Source organism: Pseudochaenichthys georgianus, chromosome 18 (genome assembly GCF_902827115.2).
Source record: "Pseudochaenichthys georgianus chromosome 18, fPseGeo1.2, whole genome shotgun sequence".
Taxonomy (NCBI): Eukaryota; Metazoa; Chordata; class Actinopteri; order Perciformes; family Channichthyidae; genus Pseudochaenichthys; species Pseudochaenichthys georgianus.
This window is the reverse complement of record NC_047520.1, coordinates 7,333,841-7,354,964: the sequence shown is the minus strand read 5'-3', so window position 1 is coordinate 7,354,964 and position 21,124 is coordinate 7,333,841. Positions and strand designations below refer to the sequence as shown.

General features: G+C 42.5%; 3 protein-coding genes across 6 annotated transcripts; all 3 read left to right on the top strand.

Moving 5' to 3' along the window:
* The first annotated feature begins 1,684 nt into the window (after positions 1-1,684).
* On the top strand, positions 1,685-6,326 carry LOC139435762 (uncharacterized). The gene is made up of 6 exons (XM_071206614.1): positions 1,685-1,804; positions 2,943-3,074; positions 3,160-3,274; positions 3,394-3,528; positions 3,613-3,738; positions 5,954-6,326. Exons 1-6 carry the CDS (start codon positions 1,691-1,693, stop codon positions 6,106-6,108), a joined length of 777 nt encoding a protein of 258 aa, XP_071062715.1. The 5' UTR covers positions 1,685-1,690; the 3' UTR covers positions 6,109-6,326.
* A 3,472-nt stretch (positions 6,327-9,798) lies between these two features.
* LOC117463423 (zinc finger protein 664-like) lies at positions 9,799-20,585 on the top strand. Of its 4 annotated transcripts, none has more exons than XM_034105663.2 (3): positions 9,799-9,855; positions 18,322-18,375; positions 19,940-20,585. In XM_034105663.2, exons 2-3 carry the CDS (start codon positions 18,322-18,324, stop codon positions 20,510-20,512), a joined length of 627 nt encoding a protein of 208 aa, XP_033961554.1. In that variant the 5' UTR covers positions 9,799-9,855; the 3' UTR covers positions 20,513-20,585. The 4 variants fall into 4 exon arrangements, with proteins under 4 accessions (XP_033961554.1, XP_033961553.1, XP_071062629.1 ...); XM_034105662.1 differs by lacking the exon at positions 9,799-9,855 and adding an exon at positions 17,822-17,864; XM_071206528.1 differs by lacking the exon at positions 9,799-9,855 and adding an exon at positions 18,003-18,027.
* LOC117463422 (uncharacterized) lies at positions 10,903-14,358 on the top strand. Its single transcript, XM_034105659.2, has 5 exons — positions 10,903-11,109; positions 11,195-11,309; positions 11,429-11,563; positions 11,648-11,773; positions 13,989-14,358. Exons 1-5 carry the CDS (start codon positions 10,903-10,905, stop codon positions 14,138-14,140), a joined length of 735 nt encoding a protein of 244 aa, XP_033961550.1. The 3' UTR covers positions 14,141-14,358.
* Positions 20,586-21,124: the final 539 nt, after the last annotated feature.

Here is a 21,124-nt window from a genome sequence, read left to right as displayed (position 1 = left end):
AGCTGATGGATCCGGACTGTGTGTTGTTGTGTGTAGATCTGATCCAGGAGCAGCTGATGGAGCTGGACTGTGTGTTGTTGTGCGTAGATCTGATCCAGGAGCAGCTGATGGAGCTGGACTGTGTGTTGTTGTGTGTAGATCTGATCCAGGAGCAGCTGATGGAGCTGGACTGTGTGTTGTTGTGTGTAGATCTGATCCAGGAGCAGCTGATGGAGCTGGACTGTGTGTTGTTGTGCGTAGATCTGATCCAGGAGCAGCTGATGCATCTGGACTGTGTGTTGTTGTGCGTAAATCTGATCCAGGAGCAGCTGATGGAGCTGGACTGTGTGTTGTTGTGCGTAGATCTGATCCAGGAGCAGCTGATGGAGCTGGACTGTGTGTTGTTGTGCGTAGATCTGATCCAGGAGCAGCTGATGGATCTGGACTGTGTGTTGTTGTGCGTAGATCTGATCCAGGAGCAGCTGATGGATCCGGACTGTGTGTTGTTGTGTGTAGATCTGATCCAGGAGCAGCTGATGGAGCTGGACTTTTTGTTGTGTGTAAATCTGATCCAGGAGCAGCTGATGGAGCTGGACTGTGTGTTGTTGGGTGTAGATCTGATCCAGGAGCAGCTGATGGATCCGGACTGTGTGTTGTTGTGCGTAGATCTGATCCAGGAGCAGCTGATGGAGCTGGACTGTGTGTTGTTGTGTGTAGATCTGATCCAGGAGCAGCTGATGGAGCTGGACTGTGTGTTGTTGTGTGTAGATCTGATCCAGGAGCAGCTGATGGAGCTGGACTGTGTGTTGTTGTGCGTAGATCTGATCCAGGAGCAGCTGATGGATCCGGACTGTGTTGTTGTTGTTGTGTGTAGATCTGATCCAGGAGCAGCTGATGGAGCTGGACTTTTTGTTGTTGTGTGTAGATCTGATCCAGGAGCAGCTGATGGAGCTGGACTGTGTGTTGTTGTGTGTAGATCTGATCCAGGAGCAGCTGATGGATCCGGACTGTGTTGTTGTTGTGCGTAGATCTGATCCAGGAGCAGCTGATGGAGCTGGACTTTTTGTTGTTGTGTGTAGATCTGATCCAGGAGCAGCTGATGGAGCTGGACTGTGTGTTGTTGGGTGTAGATCTGATCCAGGAGCAGCTGATGGAGCTGGACTGTGTGTTGTTGTGTGTAGATCTGATCCAGGAGCAGCTGATGGATCCGGACTGTGTGTTGTTGTGTGTAGATCTGATCCAGGAGCAGCTGATGGAGCTGGACTGTGTGTTGTTGTGTGTAGATCTGATCCAGGATCAGCTGATGGAGCTGGACTGTGTGTTGTTGTGTGTAGATCTGATCCAGGAGCAGCTGATGGAGCTGGACTGTGTGTTGTTGTGTGTAGATCTGATCCAGGAGCAGCTGATGGATCCGGACTGTGTGTTGTTGTGTGTAGATCTGATCCAGGAGCAGCGGATGGAGCTGGACTGTGTGTTGTTGTGTGTAGATCTGATCCAGGAGCAGCTGATGGAGCTGGACTGTGTGTTGTTGTGTGTAGATCTGATCCAGGAGCAGCTGATGGAGCTGGACTTTTTGTTGTTGTGTGTAGATCTGATCCAGGAGCAGCTGATGGAGCTGGACTGTGTGTTGTTGTGTGTAGATCTGATCCAGGAGCAGCTGATGGAGCTGGACTGTGTGTTGTTGTGTGTAGATCTGATCCAGGAGCAGCTGATGGAGCTGGACTGTGTGTTGCCTCTGCAGTCCCTGCTGAAGACATCCTCTGCTGAGTGGAGAGAGTCGGCCGTCACACTGCTGTCTGCGCTGACTTCACACACACCGAACAAAGTGAGGTTTCCTCCACAGCGGGATCATTATAATATTCATTGTTAAACATTAGTGGTTAGATCATGGTGTAGGAGCCAATTAACACGGTCACTATAAAGGTAGGAACCTATGTTTGTGGCTAGAGGTTCCGCCGGAAGGCCATACAGTTTTTGACCACACACGGAGAACACACACACACACACACGCGGAGCGCACACACACAAACACGGGATTACAAACATGGGAAAAGGTATTGTGTGAACCGTAATATCGTGTCTGGTGAATGAGAGGAAGAAGCAAGTTAAATGGAAACCAGTGAGAAGGAAATGCATGGACTGAATCGAACTGGAAACTTTGTTTCGGACTTTTATTCAGCAGCAAACTTTGTGTGTGTGTTGCGCCACATAGCGGATCCTCGGAGGCTTCAAGCGCTGGCTGAGCCTCTACACATGGATTAGTAACGACACGATGCGCTTCAGACATGAACGCCTCCTACCGAACAAGAGCCACAGAGTCGAGACGTTTATTTGATGTCTCTGTAGATGTTTGGCGCCTCCTTGTGGCGGTTTAGTGTCTCTCGTTTGTCACACAGTCTTTTCTGTTGTCTTAGTCTCTGGTCATTCTGCGTCATATTCTAAGCCTCTTTTTAGAGTTTGAGTCTTTGTTGGTCGTCTTAGGAGAAATGTTTCGCCTCTGTGACTTTTCGTTGTTGTTTTGTCTCATTTCGGTGGTTCTGCATCTTTTTGCAGTCGCTTTGTTTCTCTTGGACGTTTTAAATGTTTCATCTCTTTGTAGAACATTGTCCTCTTAGAATCATATTCTCTTTCGTTTGTTCTTTTGATCTAGTTTTTGCATATTCTTTTGTATTTCCTACCATCTGTGTTGTCTTGTGCCTCGTTTCAGTCACTGTAGTCATCCTGAGTGTCTGTTTGGTGGTTTTGCATCTAGACCTGTGGTTTTCCTAATTAGTTGTGTCCCTAGTGACGTACCAACAAGAAATGTGAGCAATAGCTTCAAGCAGAGGCGATTCCAAAGGCCAAGGACATTCCCTCCTTTGTCATGACCTTGAACTCGTGATCAGTCGATGTCCAATCAGAACCATAATTTACTGCTCTGTTCTTATCCCAGGTTTGATAATATCTCCCTGGTTTGTTTGCAGGCAGTCCTGGTGAGCGAGGGTCTGCTGGAGGAAGTGGGTCAGCTGCTTCTTCGTCCCACATGCAGCTCCGTCATCATCACACACAGCTGCAGGATCATCACTGGCCTGAGCGGCTGCAGCGAGGGTCAGCAGGTAAAACAAACCCAGGATGTAACGTCACACGCCTGCAGTAAAAATACACAACGCGCCTGAGTGTAATCCCGTCTTTGTTGTCCAGGCTGTGACGGAGGCTCGCTGTTCGTCAGGACTCCTCGGCGCTCTTCTGTCTCCGGCTCTGACTGATGACACTTTAATACATCTGACGTCATGCTTGCAAAACCTCATGACGCAACGTGAGGGACCTGGACTCAGTATTTGTCTGTTCTGTTTTGCTCTTTCTACGTGGGATAAAACCCAAAGACATCCTTTATCTGTTTTGTAATTGGCCATAATCCTTCACTTTCTTTTTCAGATCCACTTAAGTCCGAGTTGTCGGTCATGATAACATCGGAGCACATTTCCAGACTTGTGAAGTTATCGGGACGATCACAAAATCCTCAGTTATCGTACAACAGTGCGGCCGTCATCAGCAGACTGGAAGTGACAGGTAATGTTCTGTGAAAGTATGACTACCTGATAGAAGCAAGCAGATTGGGTTATGAAACTGTGTGTCTTCATACTCTTCATCCAGGAGAGACGGTCCAGCTGCTGAAGCCTCACTACGTCGCCATGTTGGAGTACCTGTCGGTGTTTCTCAAAAATAAAGATTTAAAGTTCCAGCAGCTTGGCTTAGTGACGATATCCAACCTCAAGACAGGTTTGTATTCTACGGAGCCCCCTAGGGGACATGGAGAAGAAAAAATATATATATATAAAAAAAAAAAGTTTAGTACTTCCTGGTCAGTTCGGCTGCTACGGCAACACAGAAACCACAACAATGGAGTGGTTCATCGATATTACTTTGAGCTTGGCCTTAAATATAATGATATAACATCAGTGCTTGGTAATAGGCACGGGTTTCACACATAGACTGTATATAAAAGGGTTTCACATAAGTGAAGACACCTCAAGAGAACACTCAGAGCGAGGGGACATGCACGTCCTCTGAGCTGAGTTATTGACAGATTCGAATTTCGCGGATCAATAACTCATGAACATAACGTTGTAAAAATACAAACAACATGACTTTACAATCATAGCAAGGTAGACAACGAGCTACAGAGTCGTTTTTATCAGAACAGTTCGATACGCGCCGTCATCCGAGCTAAACATCAAGAATTGGTCACAATCTGCAGCTGGAGGAAGGAGAGGAGTGCTTAGGGACCGTCTACAAACTGCAACGGGGTTTTGCGAGATCTCGCAAAGGTTTTTATTTTTATTGTTTTTCAAAACAATTTGTTCTTCTTCTCCATGTCCCCTAGGGGGCTCCGTAGTATTCGTTCTACCCTAGGGCGTCACTTTGTGTTGAAGTTATTTTGGACTCTTCCGGACTGTCATGTCTTTTACTGTGTTCTAATCCTGTCTCTTTTTTACGGAGCCCCCTAGGGGACATGGAGAAGAAACATTTTTTTATTTGAAAATAAATAAAAATAAAAACCTTTTGGAGATCTCGCAAAACCCCGTTGCAGTTTGTAGACGGTCCCTAAGCACTCCTCCTCTCCTTCCTCCAGCTGCAGATTGTGACCAATTCTTGATGTTTAGCTCGGATGACGGCGCGTATCGAACTGTTCTGATAAAAACGACTCTGTAGCTCGTTGTCTACCTTGCTATGATTGTAAAGTCATGTTGTTTGTATTTTTACAACATTATGTTCATGAGTTATTGATCCGCGAAATTCGAATCTGTCAATAACTCAGCTCAGAGGACGTGCATGTCCCCTCGCTCTGAGTGTTCTCTTGAGGTGTCTTCACTTATGTGAAACCCTTTTATATACAGTCTGTGTGAAACCCGTGCCTATTACCAAGCACTGATGTTATATCTTTATATTTAAGGCCAAGCTCAAAGTAATATCGATGAATCACTTCATTGTTGTGGTTTCTGTGTTGCCGTAGCAGCCGAACTGACCAGGAAGTACTAAATGAAAAGTATTGCGAGATCTCGCAAAACATTTTTTTTTTTCAAATTATTATTTTTTTTCTTCTCCATGTCCCCTAGGGGGCTCCGTACTTTTTGGATGTTTTGCACTGTGTAGACATTTTGCATCCTTTTGTGGTCAATTTCTCTTTCATTTTGTTAATTGTTTTGTCCCTTTTTAGTAGTTTTGCATTTCTTCTTGGTCATTTTGCATCTTCTTGTAGACGTTTTGTATCTCCTATTAGACTTGTTGTGTCTCTTTATGGTTATATCCGGTCTCTTTTTGGTTGTTTCACGTCGCTTTGGCAGACATTTTGCATCTCTTTTTGTTATTGTATTCCCTTTTCCTACTTCCGTCTTGTTTTGGCCTTTTTGGTAAACCGTTAAAGGTCCCATGTCACTGCCATTTCTACTGATCATAATTCCTTTGTTGAGGTCTACTAGAATAGATTTACATTGCTCAATGTTCCAAACTCACATTAGTTTCTCATCAGCATCTCTGTGTATTCACTCTCTGTCCTAAACGGCTTGTTGGAGCTCCAGCTCCTTACTCGCTACAGGGTGCACTTTGAGGGTTTGTGACTCTGCAGACCGTTTACATGCAGAAAAAGCTACATAACAACAAGGGGACGGGTGATAACCGGAAAAGCATGACATGAGACCTTTAATAATTAGTAGGCTAGGGTTTTCCCCTTTTCTCTGTTTTTTAGACGAAGTAAATGTGTTTCTCCTATATTTCTTAAATTGTCTGCTGTGCGAAACAACCTTTCTAAAAGCGTCCTCATTATTTAGTGAACATTTTTTGATCCATTTTAAACCGTAGTGGGGACAAGATCCACCAAAAGCAGCTCAAAGTACTGCAGCCATTCACACCATCTTATCATAGTAGATATTCTGAGCAAATGAATCGCTACCAGGCCTTGAGATCCAGGAGGTTTGAGTCTTGCGTTTCCCTGCAGATGGAGACTTCTCCTCTCTGTTGTCTGGCGGCGAGGTGGAGGACCAGCTCCGGACGGTTCATGATCAGACGGAGGAAACCAGACGGCTGCTGCAGACGATCCAGCCTCTCTCTCCATCTCCTGTTCACCCTTTACTGCCTCCACACAAACACTGAGAGACGAGCACTGAAGAAGCAGCTTTTCTCCATCATGTTTTAAAGTGTTTATTAGTTTTTATGCTTACAGTCAACAACAAATTAAGTGGAAAACAAGGCAGAGAAGCGGCATAGTATCAACTCTTAACACGTGATAATTACAAGCAATCGGATGTTTAGGATTGGATACATTTGTTTTTTATATATGCTTTTCTTATAATAAACTCTCTTAACTTCTACGCCTCCTAACGTTGCTTTGTAAAGCGAATGCGCGCGATGAGAAGACTGTTAGTGCAATAAAGGCTCTGTGCATCGAGTTCTCTAAAACAACACTCACTAAAACTGAAGCAAAGTCTTTGGAAACTAAGTTCCTTGGCAGCTTTGAAATATGTGATTGCTCTACGTCACAAAATCAACAGGTAGGAGAGGAATTTACACGGGTACAATTTAACTCTTGTGTGCTAACTTCATAGCACTAATCTAAAAGTGGCAAACTAGGAAGGAAAAGTACTTGGACACATCAGGAATAAGCAAAAAGCATATGGCTAACATGATTGTAAGAAGAGCTATTCCTCTAGAGCTCCATTGAGTTCTTTGTAACCAAATGTCTCTCAGAGGGGCGTGGGGAGGGGCTCCTTATTTTCATCTAAAGTAACAGACAGAGAATCAGCACTTTTGAAACAGAGGGGATTATGGGTAATGCTACAATTGTCTGTTTGGTGATTGGAGCCAATCAGAGGCATGTTTTGTATCTGAGACCTGTAATACATTGATGAAAAACAGTATAATAGGGGACCTTTAATATCTTACCTTTAAGGCTAAAATAACTCCTTAGGACTGTCACAACATCAGATGTTCACTACTCGATTACAAAATGAATGCCAATACCTTTAAAAACATTTGGGGGGAAATGGGATAGCGCCCTGATCTACCAATCAGAGGGTTGGTGGTTTGATCACATGTCGACGTGTGCTTGGGTGAGATACATAACCCTTAATTGCCATGGTATTGAAGTGTATGCAAGTCAATTAATGTTGTAAACTGTCCTTAGTCTGCTTCCCGAAAGGCTTAAAAAACTAAAAATCAGGGCTGTCACAATATCAGAATTTGTAATGAATGATTATTGTGTCCGAAATAGTTATAGAAAACAATTAATTAGAAACATTGTTGGGCAAATAGATGCAAACAAATAAAAAACTAAAGCGCAAGCAGGAGGAAAGAGAGTCTGTATATGTGTATTTGATATCATTACATCTGAATCATAACTACTGGTATATTAGTGGCGCAGGAATGAGTCCCTAACCTGGAAATAAGCCATCCTTTTATCACTTTCAGGGTTCACTCGTCATGGAAAAATCCCATTGCTTCTTGTGGATGGAGCCGTTAAGATGCTAAGATTTCTGATGATAATTGAAGAGAAGAATACTCAATTGATATTGTACACCGTGATATTTAGAATTAAAAAAAGATGAACCAGTTCAGTGAAAGAGAAGCTTTTAGAAACTGGAGTTTGATGGTTCTTAGTGAATGCTGGATGTAGGAGCCATGAAACGTGTATAGCAATGCATTTTGTTTTAATATAAGATATTTTTTTGATCACTATTGATTGGTTAGCTTGGGTTACATGGATACGGGCGGCACTCATTATAATCCTGTTCACCTGCGTGAGGGGTGTGTGTGTGTGTGTGTGTGTGTGTGTGTGTGTGTGTGTGTGTGTGTGTGTGTGTGTGTGTGTGTGAAAATAAGTTGATCATCCCAGATTTCATTAAACTACATTATTGAGTTTTGATCTCAGCAAGTACTTGTTTGCAGCGTGTCACCAGTAGCAGCATGTCCATGTTTGTGTCTTCAGCCTGTACAAAATAAGACAATTAAAGGGGAAAGGAAACACCAATTACAGTTATAATATTCCGGTAGTTTATTCATTTTACAATGGATATTGATCGTAATATTTATTGTATATGATATTACTCGCCAAAAGAAAATTAATTATCCGCCGGCCGGGTGGGGAATTCCGGGACCAGGCTGCCGCCATTAGGGGAGTCCCAAATGGTGACGTCACTGGCTGTGTTTTGCTCCACCGGAAGTCAACACAACGTAGCAGATATGGCAGCGATGGAGGAATTTTGCAATGAGATCGACGTTTTGAACGATGAATTTGACTATTCGTCGGGAGATGACATTGATGTGGAAGCATCTACAGTTACCAGGCATCCCATGGCCTATGCTTATGAACCGATTCGGTCGAATAGAGTGGCATACGATCCGGAATAAAAAAATTAAAAAAACACAATGCTAACAGTGAGCCTCTGAATTAGCCCCGAGCGAAAATGCTAACCTATTACTGCACCGAAAATCACTCCTAGCTCCCTTATTACTTATCCTAGCCGCACATCCAACACATCGTTTATGATCGCAAGGAGACACAGAATCTAACGGTGCCCACCTCAACACTGAAAGATACAAGGTTATCGCGAGGTTATCCACAAAAACGTACATCAAAACAAGTGGCGCTAGGTACTAACATACGCCAGGCTAACGGCTTACCTTCCTCATTGTCTGGTCTAAACTGGTCTTCAATGGCATTACAACGATAAAAACGATGATGTAGTTAATCCATAGGTTAATATCCAATGGGGCTGTGTCCCCTTTGAAATGTTCTGATAATCTATAAGCAATACAACTGCAATTCCGTTATCTGCTGTCCGCTCCGTGCTCCGTGCGCTCTGGGTCCTGCAATACCATCCATCAATAGCAATACTAGCCTTTTTAGGGCTGTTTTCGACAGATGAGCGTGTGTATGCCAGTTTAATTAGTTGAGCTATAGAACACCCCCAATTCTCTATTGTGCGTCATAATAATAGCTACCATTTAGTTTGGACGCGATTGCGTTAATTAATAAGGTCACACTGTGTCAGTAAATACATGTGTGAGCTAGTAATCTGGTAGTGCTGCAATATTTACCTCTCTCTCGGCAGCTGAAGCAACTCGTTTGGTGGCTCGAACTTCACGTTTGTTGACACTGTCATTGTCTTGCGCGGCCGACGTGCTGGGACGGTCGGTGTTCCCGACTGCATACGTTGAGAAATCGAATATTGTGGGAACAGATCCTGGCTTCAAATCCAATGTTTTGTATTGAACCAGGCATCCAGACTGGACTTTGAGCAGCTTCTCATCCTTTAGTGGCAGCCTATGGAAATGTACTTCTTCCTTCTTTGTATAAAATCCATTTGTGCAGCCTGGGGCAATACAATAAACTCCTGACGACGACCGTTTTCTTGTAATGTAAACTACTGGTGCATTGCACGCCATGTTGTTTGTTATTGAGCTTTGGCCCAGGAAGCCAGTCAGTGACGTCACTGGAAAAGTCCCGGAGCAATGGAAGCGCCCATGGTCATTAGGCACGTATTTCAAAAAGTAAATTCGCGTATCTCGATCGTTTACATTGGAAATGGACTAGATAAATACATTTCCTAATGGTAATATTGTCGCATGGAAAGCAGTTTGAAAAGTGTTTCCATTTCCCTTTAAATACAAAATATTTGGCGGCCCACATGCAATGCATTCGTGGACCACTAGGGGGCCGCGGCCCATAGGTTGGGAACCGCTGAGCCAGAGGGAACAGATAACACACATACAAACAACAACAAAGATAATTCAAAAATAAAACTCGAATTGGAACCTTTGAATTGTGTTACCATGGAAACACCAGTGCATCTTTCAAACCTGACCGGCACGAGTTATTGAATCTACTTCCACACATCAACGGTAAGAAAAACAGCGTTTCTGCAGCTGGGTCGTTTCTATGAGATGTTTACGGGAGCTATTGTTTGGCTGGCAGGGGGAGATTTAATTTACTCTTTAAAACTTATTTTGATATTGAATGAAAATACAGTTTATTGTTGTTATTGTTGCACACGGAGAACACACACACGCGGAGCGCACACACACAAACACGGGATTACAAACATGGGAAAAGGTATTGTGTGAACCGTAATATCGTGTCTGGTGAATGAGAGGAAGAAGCAAGTTAAATGGAAACCAGTGAGAAGGAAATGCATGGACTGAATCGAACTGGAAACTTTGTTTCGGACTTTTATTCAGCAGCAAACTTTGTGTGTGTGTTGCGCCACATAGCGGATCCTCGGAGGCTTCAAGCGCTGGCTGAGCCTCTACACATGGATTAGTAACGACACGACGGGCTTCAGACATGAACGCCTCCAACCGAACAAGAGCCACAGATTCAAGACGTTTATTTGATGTCTCTGTAGATGTTTGGCGCCTCCTTGTGGCGGTTTAGTGTCTCTCGTTTGTCACACAGTCTTTTCTGTTGTCTTAGTCTCTGGTCATTCTGCGTCATATTCTAAGCCTCTTTCTAGAGTTTGAGTCTTTGTTGGTCGTCTTAGGAGAAATGTTTCGCCTCTGTGACTTTTCGTTGTTGTTTTGTGTCTCATTTCGGTGCTTCTGCATCTTTTTGCAGTCGCTTTGTTTCTCTTGGACGTTTTAAATGTTTCATCTCTTTGTAGAACATTGTCCTCTTAGAATCATATTCTCTTTCGTTTGTTCTTTTGATCTAGTTTTTGCATATTCTTTTGTATTTCCTACCATCTGTGTTGTCTTGTGCCTCGTTTCAGTCACTGTAGTCATCCTGAGTGTCTGTTTGGTGGTTTTGCATCTAGACCTGTGGTTTTCCTAATTAGTTGTGTCCCTAGTGACGTACCAACAAGAAATGTGAGCAATAGCTTCAAGCAGAGGCGATTCCAAAGGCCAAGGACATTCCCTCCTTTGTCATGACCTTGAACTCGTGATCAGTCGATGTCCAATCAGAACCATAATTTACTGCTCTGTTCTTATCCCAGGTTTGATAATATCTCCCTGGTTTGTTTGCAGGCCGTCCTGGTGAGCGAGGGTCTGCTGGAGGAAGTGGGTCAGCTGCTTCTTCGTCCCACATGCAGCTCCGTCATCATCACACACAGCTGCAGCATCATCACTGGCCTGAGCGGCTGCAGCGAGGGTCAGCAGGTAAAACAAACCCAGGATGTAACGTCACACGCCTGCAGTAAAAATACACAACGCGCCTGAGTGTAATCCCGTCTTTGTTGTCCAGGCTGTGACGGAGGCTCGCTGTTCGTCAGGACTCCTCGGCGCTCTTCTGTCTCCGGCTCTGACTGATGACACTTTAATACATCTGACGTCATGCTTGCAAAACCTCATGACGCAACGTGAGGGACCTGGACTCAGTATTTGTCTGTTCTGTTTTGCTCTTTCTACGTGGGATAAAACCCAAAGACATCCTTTATCTGTTTTGTAATTGGCCATAATCCTTCACTTTCTGTTTCAGATCCACTTAAGTCCGAGTTGTCGGTCATGATAACATCGGAGCACATTTCCAGACTTGTGAAGTTATCGGGACGATCACAAAATCCTCAGTTATCGTACAACAGTGCGGCCGTCATCAGCAGACTGGAAGTGACAGGTAATGTTCTGTGAAAGTATGACTACCTGATAGAAGCAAGCAGATTGGGTTATGAAACTGTGTGTCTTCATACTCTTCATCCAGGAGAGACGGTCCAGCTGCTGAAGCCTCACTACGTCGCCATGTTGGAGTACCTGTCGGTGTTTCTCAAAAATAAAGATTTAAAGTTCCAGCAGCTTGGCTTAGTGACGATATCCAACCTCAAGACAGGTTTGTATTCTACGGAGCCCCCTAGGGGACATGGAGAAGAAAAAATATATATATATAAAAAAAAAAAGTTTAGTACTTCCTGGTCAGTTCGGCTGCTACGGCAACACAGAAACCACAACAATGGAGTGGTTCATCGATATTACTTTGAGCTTGGCCTTAAATATAATGATATAACATCAGTGCTTGGTAATAGGCACGGGTTTCACACATAGACTGTATATAAAAGGGTTTCACATAAGTGAAGACACCTCAAGAGAACACTCAGAGCGAGGGGACATGCACGTCCTCTGAGCTGAGTTATTGACAGATTCGAATTTCGCGGATCAATAACTCATGAACATAACGTTGTAAAAATACAAACAACATGACTTTACAATCATAGCAAGGTAGACAACGAGCTACAGAGTCGTTTTTATCAGAACAGTTCGATACGCGCCGTCATCCGAGCTAAACATCAAGAATTGGTCACAATCTGCAGCTGGAGGAAGGAGAGGAGTGCTTAGGGACCGTCTACAAACTGCAACGGGGTTTTGCGAGATCTCGCAAAGGTTTTTATTTTTATTGTTTTTCAAAACAATTTGTTCTTCTTCTCCATGTCCCCTAGGGGGCTCCGTAGTATTCGTTCTACCCTAGGGCGTCACTTTGTGTTGAAGTTATTTTGGACTCTTCCGGACTGTCATGTCTTTTACTGTGTTCTAATCCTGTCTCTTTTTTACGGAGCCCCCTAGGGGACATGGAGAAGAAACATTTTTTTATTTGAAAATAAATAAAAATAAAAACCTTTTGGAGATCTCGCAAAACCCCGTTGCAGTTTGTAGACGGTCCCTAAGCACTCCTCCTCTCCTTCCTCCAGCTGCAGATTGTGACCAATTCTTGATGTTTAGCTCGGATGACGGCGCGTATCGAACTGTTCTGATAAAAACGACTCTGTAGCTCGTTGTCTACCTTGCTATGATTGTAAAGTCATGTTGTTTGTATTTTTACAACATTATGTTCATGAGTTATTGATCCGCGAAATTCGAATCTGTCAATAACTCAGCTCAGAGGACGTGCATGTCCCCTCGCTCTGAGTGTTCTCTTGAGGTGTCTTCACTTATGTGAAACCCTTTTATATACAGTCTGTGTGAAACCCGTGCCTATTACCAAGCACTGATGTTATATCTTTATATTTAAGGCCAAGCTCAAAGTAATATCGATGAATCACTTCATTGTTGTGGTTTCTGTGTTGCCGTAGCAGCCGAACTGACCAGGAAGTACTAAATGAAAAGTATTGCGAGATCTCGCAAAACATTTTTTTTTTTCAAATTATTATTTTTTTTCTTCTCCATGTCCCCTAGGGGGCTCCGTACTTTTTGGATGTTTTGCACTGTGTAGACATTTTGCATCCTTTTGTGGTCAATTTCTCTTTCATTTTGTTAATTGTTTTGTCCCTTTTTAGTAGTTTTGCATTTCTTCTTGGTCATTTTGCATCTTCTTGTAGACGTTTTGTATCTCCTATTAGACTTGTTGTGTCTCTTTATGGTTATATCCGGTCTCTTTTTGGTTGTTTCACGTCGCTTTGGCAGACATTTTGCATCTCTTTTTGTTATTGTATTCCCTTTTCCTACTTCCGTCTTGTTTTGGCCTTTTTGGTAAACCGTTAAAGGTCCCATGTCACTGCCATTTCTACTGATCATAATTCCTTTGTTGAGGTCTACTAGAATAGATTTACATTGCTCAATGTTCCAAACTCACATTAGTTTCTCATCAGCATCTCTGTGTATTCACTCTCTGTCCTAAACGGCTTGTTGGAGCTCCAGCTCCTTACTCGCTACAGGGTGCACTTTGAGGGTTTGTGACTCTGCAGACCGTTTACATGCAGAAAAAGCTACATAACAACAAGGGGACGGGTGATAACCGGAAAAGCATGACATGAGACCTTTAATAATTAGTAGGCTAGGGTTTTCCCCTTTTCTCTGTTTTTTAGACGAAGTAAATGTGTTTCTCCTATATTTCTTAAATTGTCTGCTGTGCGAAACAACCTTTCTAAAAGCGTCCTCATTATTTAGTGAACATTTCTTGATCCATTTTAAACCGTAGTGGGGACAAGATCCACCAAAAGCAGCTCAAAGTACTGCAGCCATTCACATCATCTTATCATAGTAGATATTCTGAGCAAATGAATCGCTACCAGGCCTTGAGATCCAGGAGGTTTGAGTCTTGCGTTTCCCTGCAGATGGAGACTTCTCCTCTCTGTTGTCTGGCAGCGAGGTGGAGGACCAGCTCCGGACGGTTCATCAGACGGAGGAAACCAGACGGCTGCTGCAGACGATCCAGCCTCTCTCTCCATCTCCTGTTCACCCTTTACTGCCTCCACACAAGCACTGAGAGACGAGCACTGAAGAAGCAGCTTTTCTCCATCATGTTTTAAAGTGTTTATTAGTTTTTATGCTTACAGTCAACAACAAATTAAGTGGAAAACAAGGCAGAGAAGCGGCATAGTATCAACTCTTAACACGTGATAATTACAAGCAATCGGATGTTTAGGATTGGATACATTTGTTTTTTATATATGCTTTTCTTATAATAAACTCTCTTAACTTCTACGCCTCCTAACGTTGCTTTGTAAAGCGAATGCGCGCGATGAGAAGACTGTTAGTGCAATAAAGGCTCTGTGCATCGAGTTCTCTAAAACAACACTCACTAAAACTGAAGCAAAGTCTTTGGAAACTAAGTTCCTTGGCAGCTTTGAAATATGTGATTGCTCTACGTCACAAAATCAACAGGTAGGAGAGGAATTTACACGGGTACAATTTAACTCTTGTGTGCTAACTTCATAGCACTAATCTAAAAGTGGCAAACTAGGAAGGAAAAGTACTTGGACACATCAGGAATAAGCAAAAAGCATATGGCTAACATGATTGTAAGAAGAGCTATTCCTCTAGAGCTCCATTGAGTTCTTTGTAACCAAATGTCTCTCAGAGGGGCGTGGGGAGGGGCTCCTTATTTTCATCTAAAGTAACAGACAGAGAATCAGCACTTTTGAAACAGAGGGGATTATGGGTAATGCTACAATTGTCTGTTTGGTGATTGGAGCCAATCAGAGGCATGTTTTGTATCTGAGACCTGTAATACATTGATGAAAAACAGTATAATAGGGGACCTTTAATATCTTACCTTTAAGGCTAAAATAACTCCTTAGGACTGTCACAACATCAGATGTTCACTACTCGATTACAAAATGAATGCCAATACCTTTAAAAACATTTGGGGGGAAATGGGATAGCGCCCTGATCTACCAATCAGAGGGTTGGTGGTTTGATCACATGTCGACGTGTGCTTGGGTGAGATACATAACCCTTAATTGCCACGGTATTGAAGTGTATGCAAGTCAATTAATGTTGTAAACTGTCCTTAGTCTGCTTCCCGAAAGGCTTAAAAAACTAAAAATCAGGGCTGTCACAATATCAGAATTTGTAATGAATGATTATTGTGTCCGAAATAGTTATAGAAAACAATTAATTAGAAACATTGTTGGGCAAATAGATGCAAACAAATAAAAAACTAAAGCGCAAGCAGGAGGAAAGAGAGTCTGTATATGTGTATTTGATATCATTACATCTGAATCATAACTACTGGTATATTAGTGGCGCAGGAATGAGTCCCTAACCTGGAAATAAGCCATCCTTTTATCCCTTTCAGGGTTCACTCGTCATGGAAAAATCCCATTGCTTCTTGTGGATGGAGCCGTTAAGATGCTAAGATTTCTGATGATAATTGAAGAGAAGAATACTCAATTGATATTGTACACCGTGATATTTAGAATTAAAAAAAGATGAACCAGTTCAGTGAAAGAGAAGCTTTTAGAAACTGGAGTTTGATGGTTCTTAGTGAATGCTGGATGTAGGAGCCATGAAACGTGTATAGCAATGCATTTTGTTTTAATATAAGATATTTTTTTGATCACTATTGATTGGTTAGCTTGGGTTACATGGATACGGGCGGCACTCATTATAATCCTGTTCACCTGCGTGAGGGGTGTGTGTGTGTGTGTGTGTGAAAATAAGTTGATCATCCCAGATTTCATTAAACTACATTATTGAGTTTTGATCTCAGCAAGTACTTGTTTGCAGCGTGTCACCAGTAGCAGCATGTCCATGTTTGTGTCTTCAGCCTGTACAAAATAAGACAATTAAAGGGGAAAGGAAACACCAATTACAGTTATAATATTCCGGTAGTTTATTCATTTTACAATGGATATTGATCGTAATATTTATTGTATATGATATTACTCGCCAAAAGAAAATTAATTATCCGCCGGCCGGGTGGGGAATTCCGGGACCAGGCCGCCGCCATTAGGGGAGTCCCAAATGGTGACGTCACTGGCTGTGTTTTCGCTCCACCGGAAGTCAACACAACGTAGCAGATATGGCAGCGATGGAGGAATTTTGCAATGAGATCGACGTTTTGAACGATGAATTTGACTATTCGTCGGGAGATGACATTGATGTGGAAGCATCTACAGTTACCAGGCATCCCATGGCCTATGCTTATGAACCGATTCGGTCGAATAGAGTGGCATACGATCCGGAATAAAAAAATTAAAAAAACACAATGCTAACAGTGAGCCTCTGAATTAGCCCCGAGCGAAAATGCTAACCTATTACTGCACCGAAAATCACTCCTAGCTCCCTTATTACTTATCCTAGCCGCACATCCAACACATCGTTTATGATCGCAAGGAGACACAGAATCTAACGGTGCCCACCTCAACACTGAAAGATACAAGGTTATCGCGAGGTTATCCACAAAAACGTACATCAAAACAAGTGGCGCTAGGTACTAACATACGCCAGGCTAACGGCTTACCTTCCTCATTGTCTGGTCTAAACTGGTCTTCAATGGCATTACAACGATAAAAACGATGATGTAGTTAATCCATAGGTTAATATCCAATGGGGCTGTGTCCCCTTTGAAATGTTCTGATAATCTATAAGCAATACAACTGCAATTCCGTTATCTGCTGTCCGCTCCGTGCTCCGTGCGCTCTGGGTCCTGCAATACCATCCATCAATAGCAATACTAGCCTTTTTAGGGCTGTTTTCGACAGATGAGCGTGTGTATGCCAGTTTAATTAGTTGAGCTATAGAACACCCCCAATTCTCTATTGTGCGTCATAATAATAGCTACCATTTAGTTTGGACGCGATTGCGTTAATTAATAAGGTCACACTGTGTCAGTAAATACATGTGTGAGCTAGTAATCTGGTAGTGCTGCAATATTTACCTCTCTCTCGGCAGCTGAAGCAACTCGTTTGGTGGCTCGAACTTCACGTTTGTTGACACTGTCATTGTCTTGCGCGGCCGACGTGCTGGGACGGTCGGTGTTCCCGACTGCATACGTTGAGAAATCGAATATTGTGGGAACAGATCCTGGCTTCAAATCCAATGTTTTGTATTGAACCAGGCATCCAGACTGGACTTTGAGCAGCTTCTCATCCTTTAGTGGCAGCCTATGGAAATGTACTTCTTCCTTCTTTGTATAAAATCCATTTGTGCAGCCTGGGGCAATACAATAAACTCCTGACGACGACCGTTTTCTTGTAATGTAAACTACTGGTGCATTGCACGCCATGTTGTTTGTTATTGAGCTTTGGCCCAGGAAGCCAGTCAGTGACGTCACTGGAAAAGTCCCGGAGCAATGGAAGCGCCCATGGTCATTAGGCACGTATTTCAAAAAGTAAATTCGCGTATCTCGATCGTTTACATTGGAAATGGACTAGATAAATACATTTCCTAATGGTAATATTGTCGCATGGAAAGCAGTTTGAAAAGTGTTTCCATTTCCCTTTAAATACAAAATATTTGGCGGCCCACATGCAATGCATTCGTGGACCACTAGGGGGCCGCGGCCCATAGGTTGGGAACCGCTGAGCCAGAGGGAACAGATAACACACATACAAACAACAACAAAGATAATTCAAAAATAAAACTCGAATTGGAACCTTTGAATTGTGTTACCATGGAAACACCAGTGCATCTTTCAAACCTGACCCCCGTGAAGACGTCCATCAACCGGCACGAGTTATTGAATCTACTTCCACACATCAACGGTAAGAAAAACAGCGTTTCTGCAGCTGGGTCGTTTCTATGAGATGTTTACGGGAGCTATTGTTTGGCTGGCAGGGGGAGATTTAATTTACTCTTTAAAACTTATTTTGATATTGAATGAAAATACAGTTTATTGTTCTGCATGTCGGATACCGGGACTGAAATGTATGTTTCTCTGCACAAGACTGACTTATTGTCTTCATTTATATTTGTAATATATAGCTTTACCTCATTTTAAAGCTGCATTTATTTAAAAAATGCACAAACTAAAGCACAGCAAGATATGTCTCTATGATGTGTCAGATGTGCAAGTGTCTAACTGGATGGACTCATCTCTCTTTGAGCTTGGTGGTGGTGATTGTTTTGTCAAATGAAGGTTAACATTTAGAACAACACTAGATATTTATTTTAATTCCTGTAGTTGGCTAATAAGTAATATGGTAATCTCTGTTATTGCAGATGGCTGAACATCAGGTAGATAACACAAGCAGGAGAAAGAGTTCATCGGCAGAGGTAAGTTAAAGGGTTAAATAAGTATTCATATTTGAGTGAAAACAATGACATTCTGTTTAAAGTTTAGCCGTCAAGAGTCCTGTTGATTTAAGTTTTCAGAATTGTTTACATGGTTGCATTTTAGTCTAAACAATGAAGAATTAAAAAAGCATTTGTTATACTGAGTGCATCATAATGTGTTGCTAGGAAACATCAGCTGTGCACCAATACAGCCTATCTACCAATTGGATCAAATATAAAAGTCAGCCGAATTAGTGTTGATACTGCAGGGAGACGTATTGTGTGAAAAGAAATCTAAGATGTTGTTTAATTGCTGATATATTTATGATCCACGTCACGTTTTCAGTTTTGGCGGCAGTTCCTCATGTTTGTCTAGAGGTCTTCTCATCAGGGCTCTATAAATGCAGAACTACGGCAGATATGTATTATGTAATGCAGCCGAACCGTGTATTACAATGCCGTTATGTGATGACTTTCAACGATAAAAGCAAGAACACTCGGAATAAAGTATTATTTTATTTTGTACAAATGTTTTCGGATTTCACATCGCATAAACACCATATCCCAAGGTGCATTGCGGCTAAACCATCCAATCACCGAGCTGAGGATCTTGCCTACTCTGTCTCCGGTATTGTTTATGACGGATGTATTTTGTTGTACACACATTCCTTCACATTTAAATTTAAATGTACATTAAAGTATTTCATGAGGCCTTCTAAAATGTTTTTAAATTTAACTAGGGTTCTAGTTGAAGAGTTTGTAAATTAACATGAACCCAAGCTGTTGCCTGGCAACGCAATCACACAACGTCACGTCCGTTAATTCCACAACAACACACATGGATTAACATCGATTTAATACATTAATGTAGCCTTTGTTTCTGCTAAAAGAGGTGTCGACCAGCTGGGGCAACAAGAACATCGGCAAAATCGAGTGTGACTATTAAAAAATAAATAATTCTTATATTAATATTGACAATAACAACCGACCGTCGTGGTGGAGCATTTGCTTGGCATTTCCGGGTATTTCTCCACTGGTTGGGCCATGTTAACAATACCGTGTAACTGTCACGTTTGAAGGACGAAATCGTGACATCTTCACGTCTCCCAGTATGGTAAATCGTCACATGTTCACATCTTGCCGTGATACCGTGTTGTGTCCCGTCAATTATGTTAAGTTTTGTCATGTTTGTGATCGCCATGTTCATGTTAGTTTAGTTTATGTTCCACTTCCTGTTTTATTTTGTACTCATCCTGTCTCATTCCAGGTCCCTTTACTTCCTGCTCTGGTTCCTTTTCCCGCCATCGTCAGTGTCTGCCCCGCCCCTGATTATTTCCACCTGTGCCCACTTACTTCATGTATATATTGTCCTGTCTCCCCTTGTTAGTTGTCGGTTCGTCTTGTTCAGTGGCCCAAGAAGCCAGATCTAAGCCATTGCTTAAACAGATTCAGTGTTTTGCCTTTTTCCCTCCATGAGAGCGCTTTACTTTTGTCAGTTTGTTATTTCCTCTAAAAGAGTGATTTTGTTTTTTGCAAGTAAAGATTATTTGTTTTTGTTTTATAGGAAGAGACCTGCAAAAACCAATATAGACTTTATGATGAGGGGGAGAAGAGTATCATCGGAGAACAGCTGGATCAACATCAGTCTACAGCCACAATAGGAAAACCACACACCTGTGACCAGTATGAGAAGAGTTTCAGGAGTTCAGGCAATTTGAAGATCCACCAGAGAACCCACACTGGAGAGAAACCTTTCACCTGTGACCAGTGTGAGAAAAGCTTTAGCCAGTCAGGCAATTTGAAGGTCCACCAGAGAATCCACACTGGAGAGAAACCCTACTCCTGTGACCAGTGTGAGAAGAGCTTTAGCCAGTCAGGCTCATTGAAGGTCCACCAGAGAATCCACACTGGAGAGAAACCCTACTCCTGTGACCAGTGTGAGAAAAGTTTCACGGACTCAGGCTCATTGAAGGTCCACCAGCGAACCCACACTGGAGAAAAGCCTTTCACCTGTGACCAGTGTGAGAAGAGCTTTAGCCAGTCAGGCAATTTGAAGCGCCACCAGAGAACCCACACTGGAGAGAAACCCTACTCCTGTGACCAGTGTGAGAACAATTTCAGGGACTCAGACTTATAGAAGCTCCACCAGATAATCTGTTCGATGCTGCTGTTTTGAGCATTGAAATATATATATTCTGTCCTTTTTCAAATGTCTATTTCATTTCATTTCATTTCAAACCTTTATTTAGACATATAGGTCCCTTGAGATCATGAATCTCTTTTACAAGGGAGACCTGCATCAATTTAGTTCCACATGAAACATAAAAACAAACAATAGAGGACATCATATTTACATATTCACCAACACTTACAAACACCCATAGTGTCAGAAAGCATCTCGTGCAGACGTGCCTTAAAAACATTCAGAGAAATAAAATTGCTCAATTTTAATTTGGACTGCAGGCTGTTCCAAGCAAGTGGAGCTGTGCACATAAAAGCCGTCTTACCTAAGACAGTCCTCACTCTTGGCACATCTAACAAGACCACATCCTGCGATCTCAGACAATAGCTGCCCGCAACTTTCTGCTTTACCAGAGAACAGATGTAATACGGGAGTTTGCTCAACATAGCTTTATAAATAAAAGTGTACCAATGACTGAGCCTCCGTACAGAGAGTGATGGTAAACCTGCCTTGGTATACAGTGTACAGTGATGTGTAAGCGCTTTACAATTTGTGACAAATCTCAGA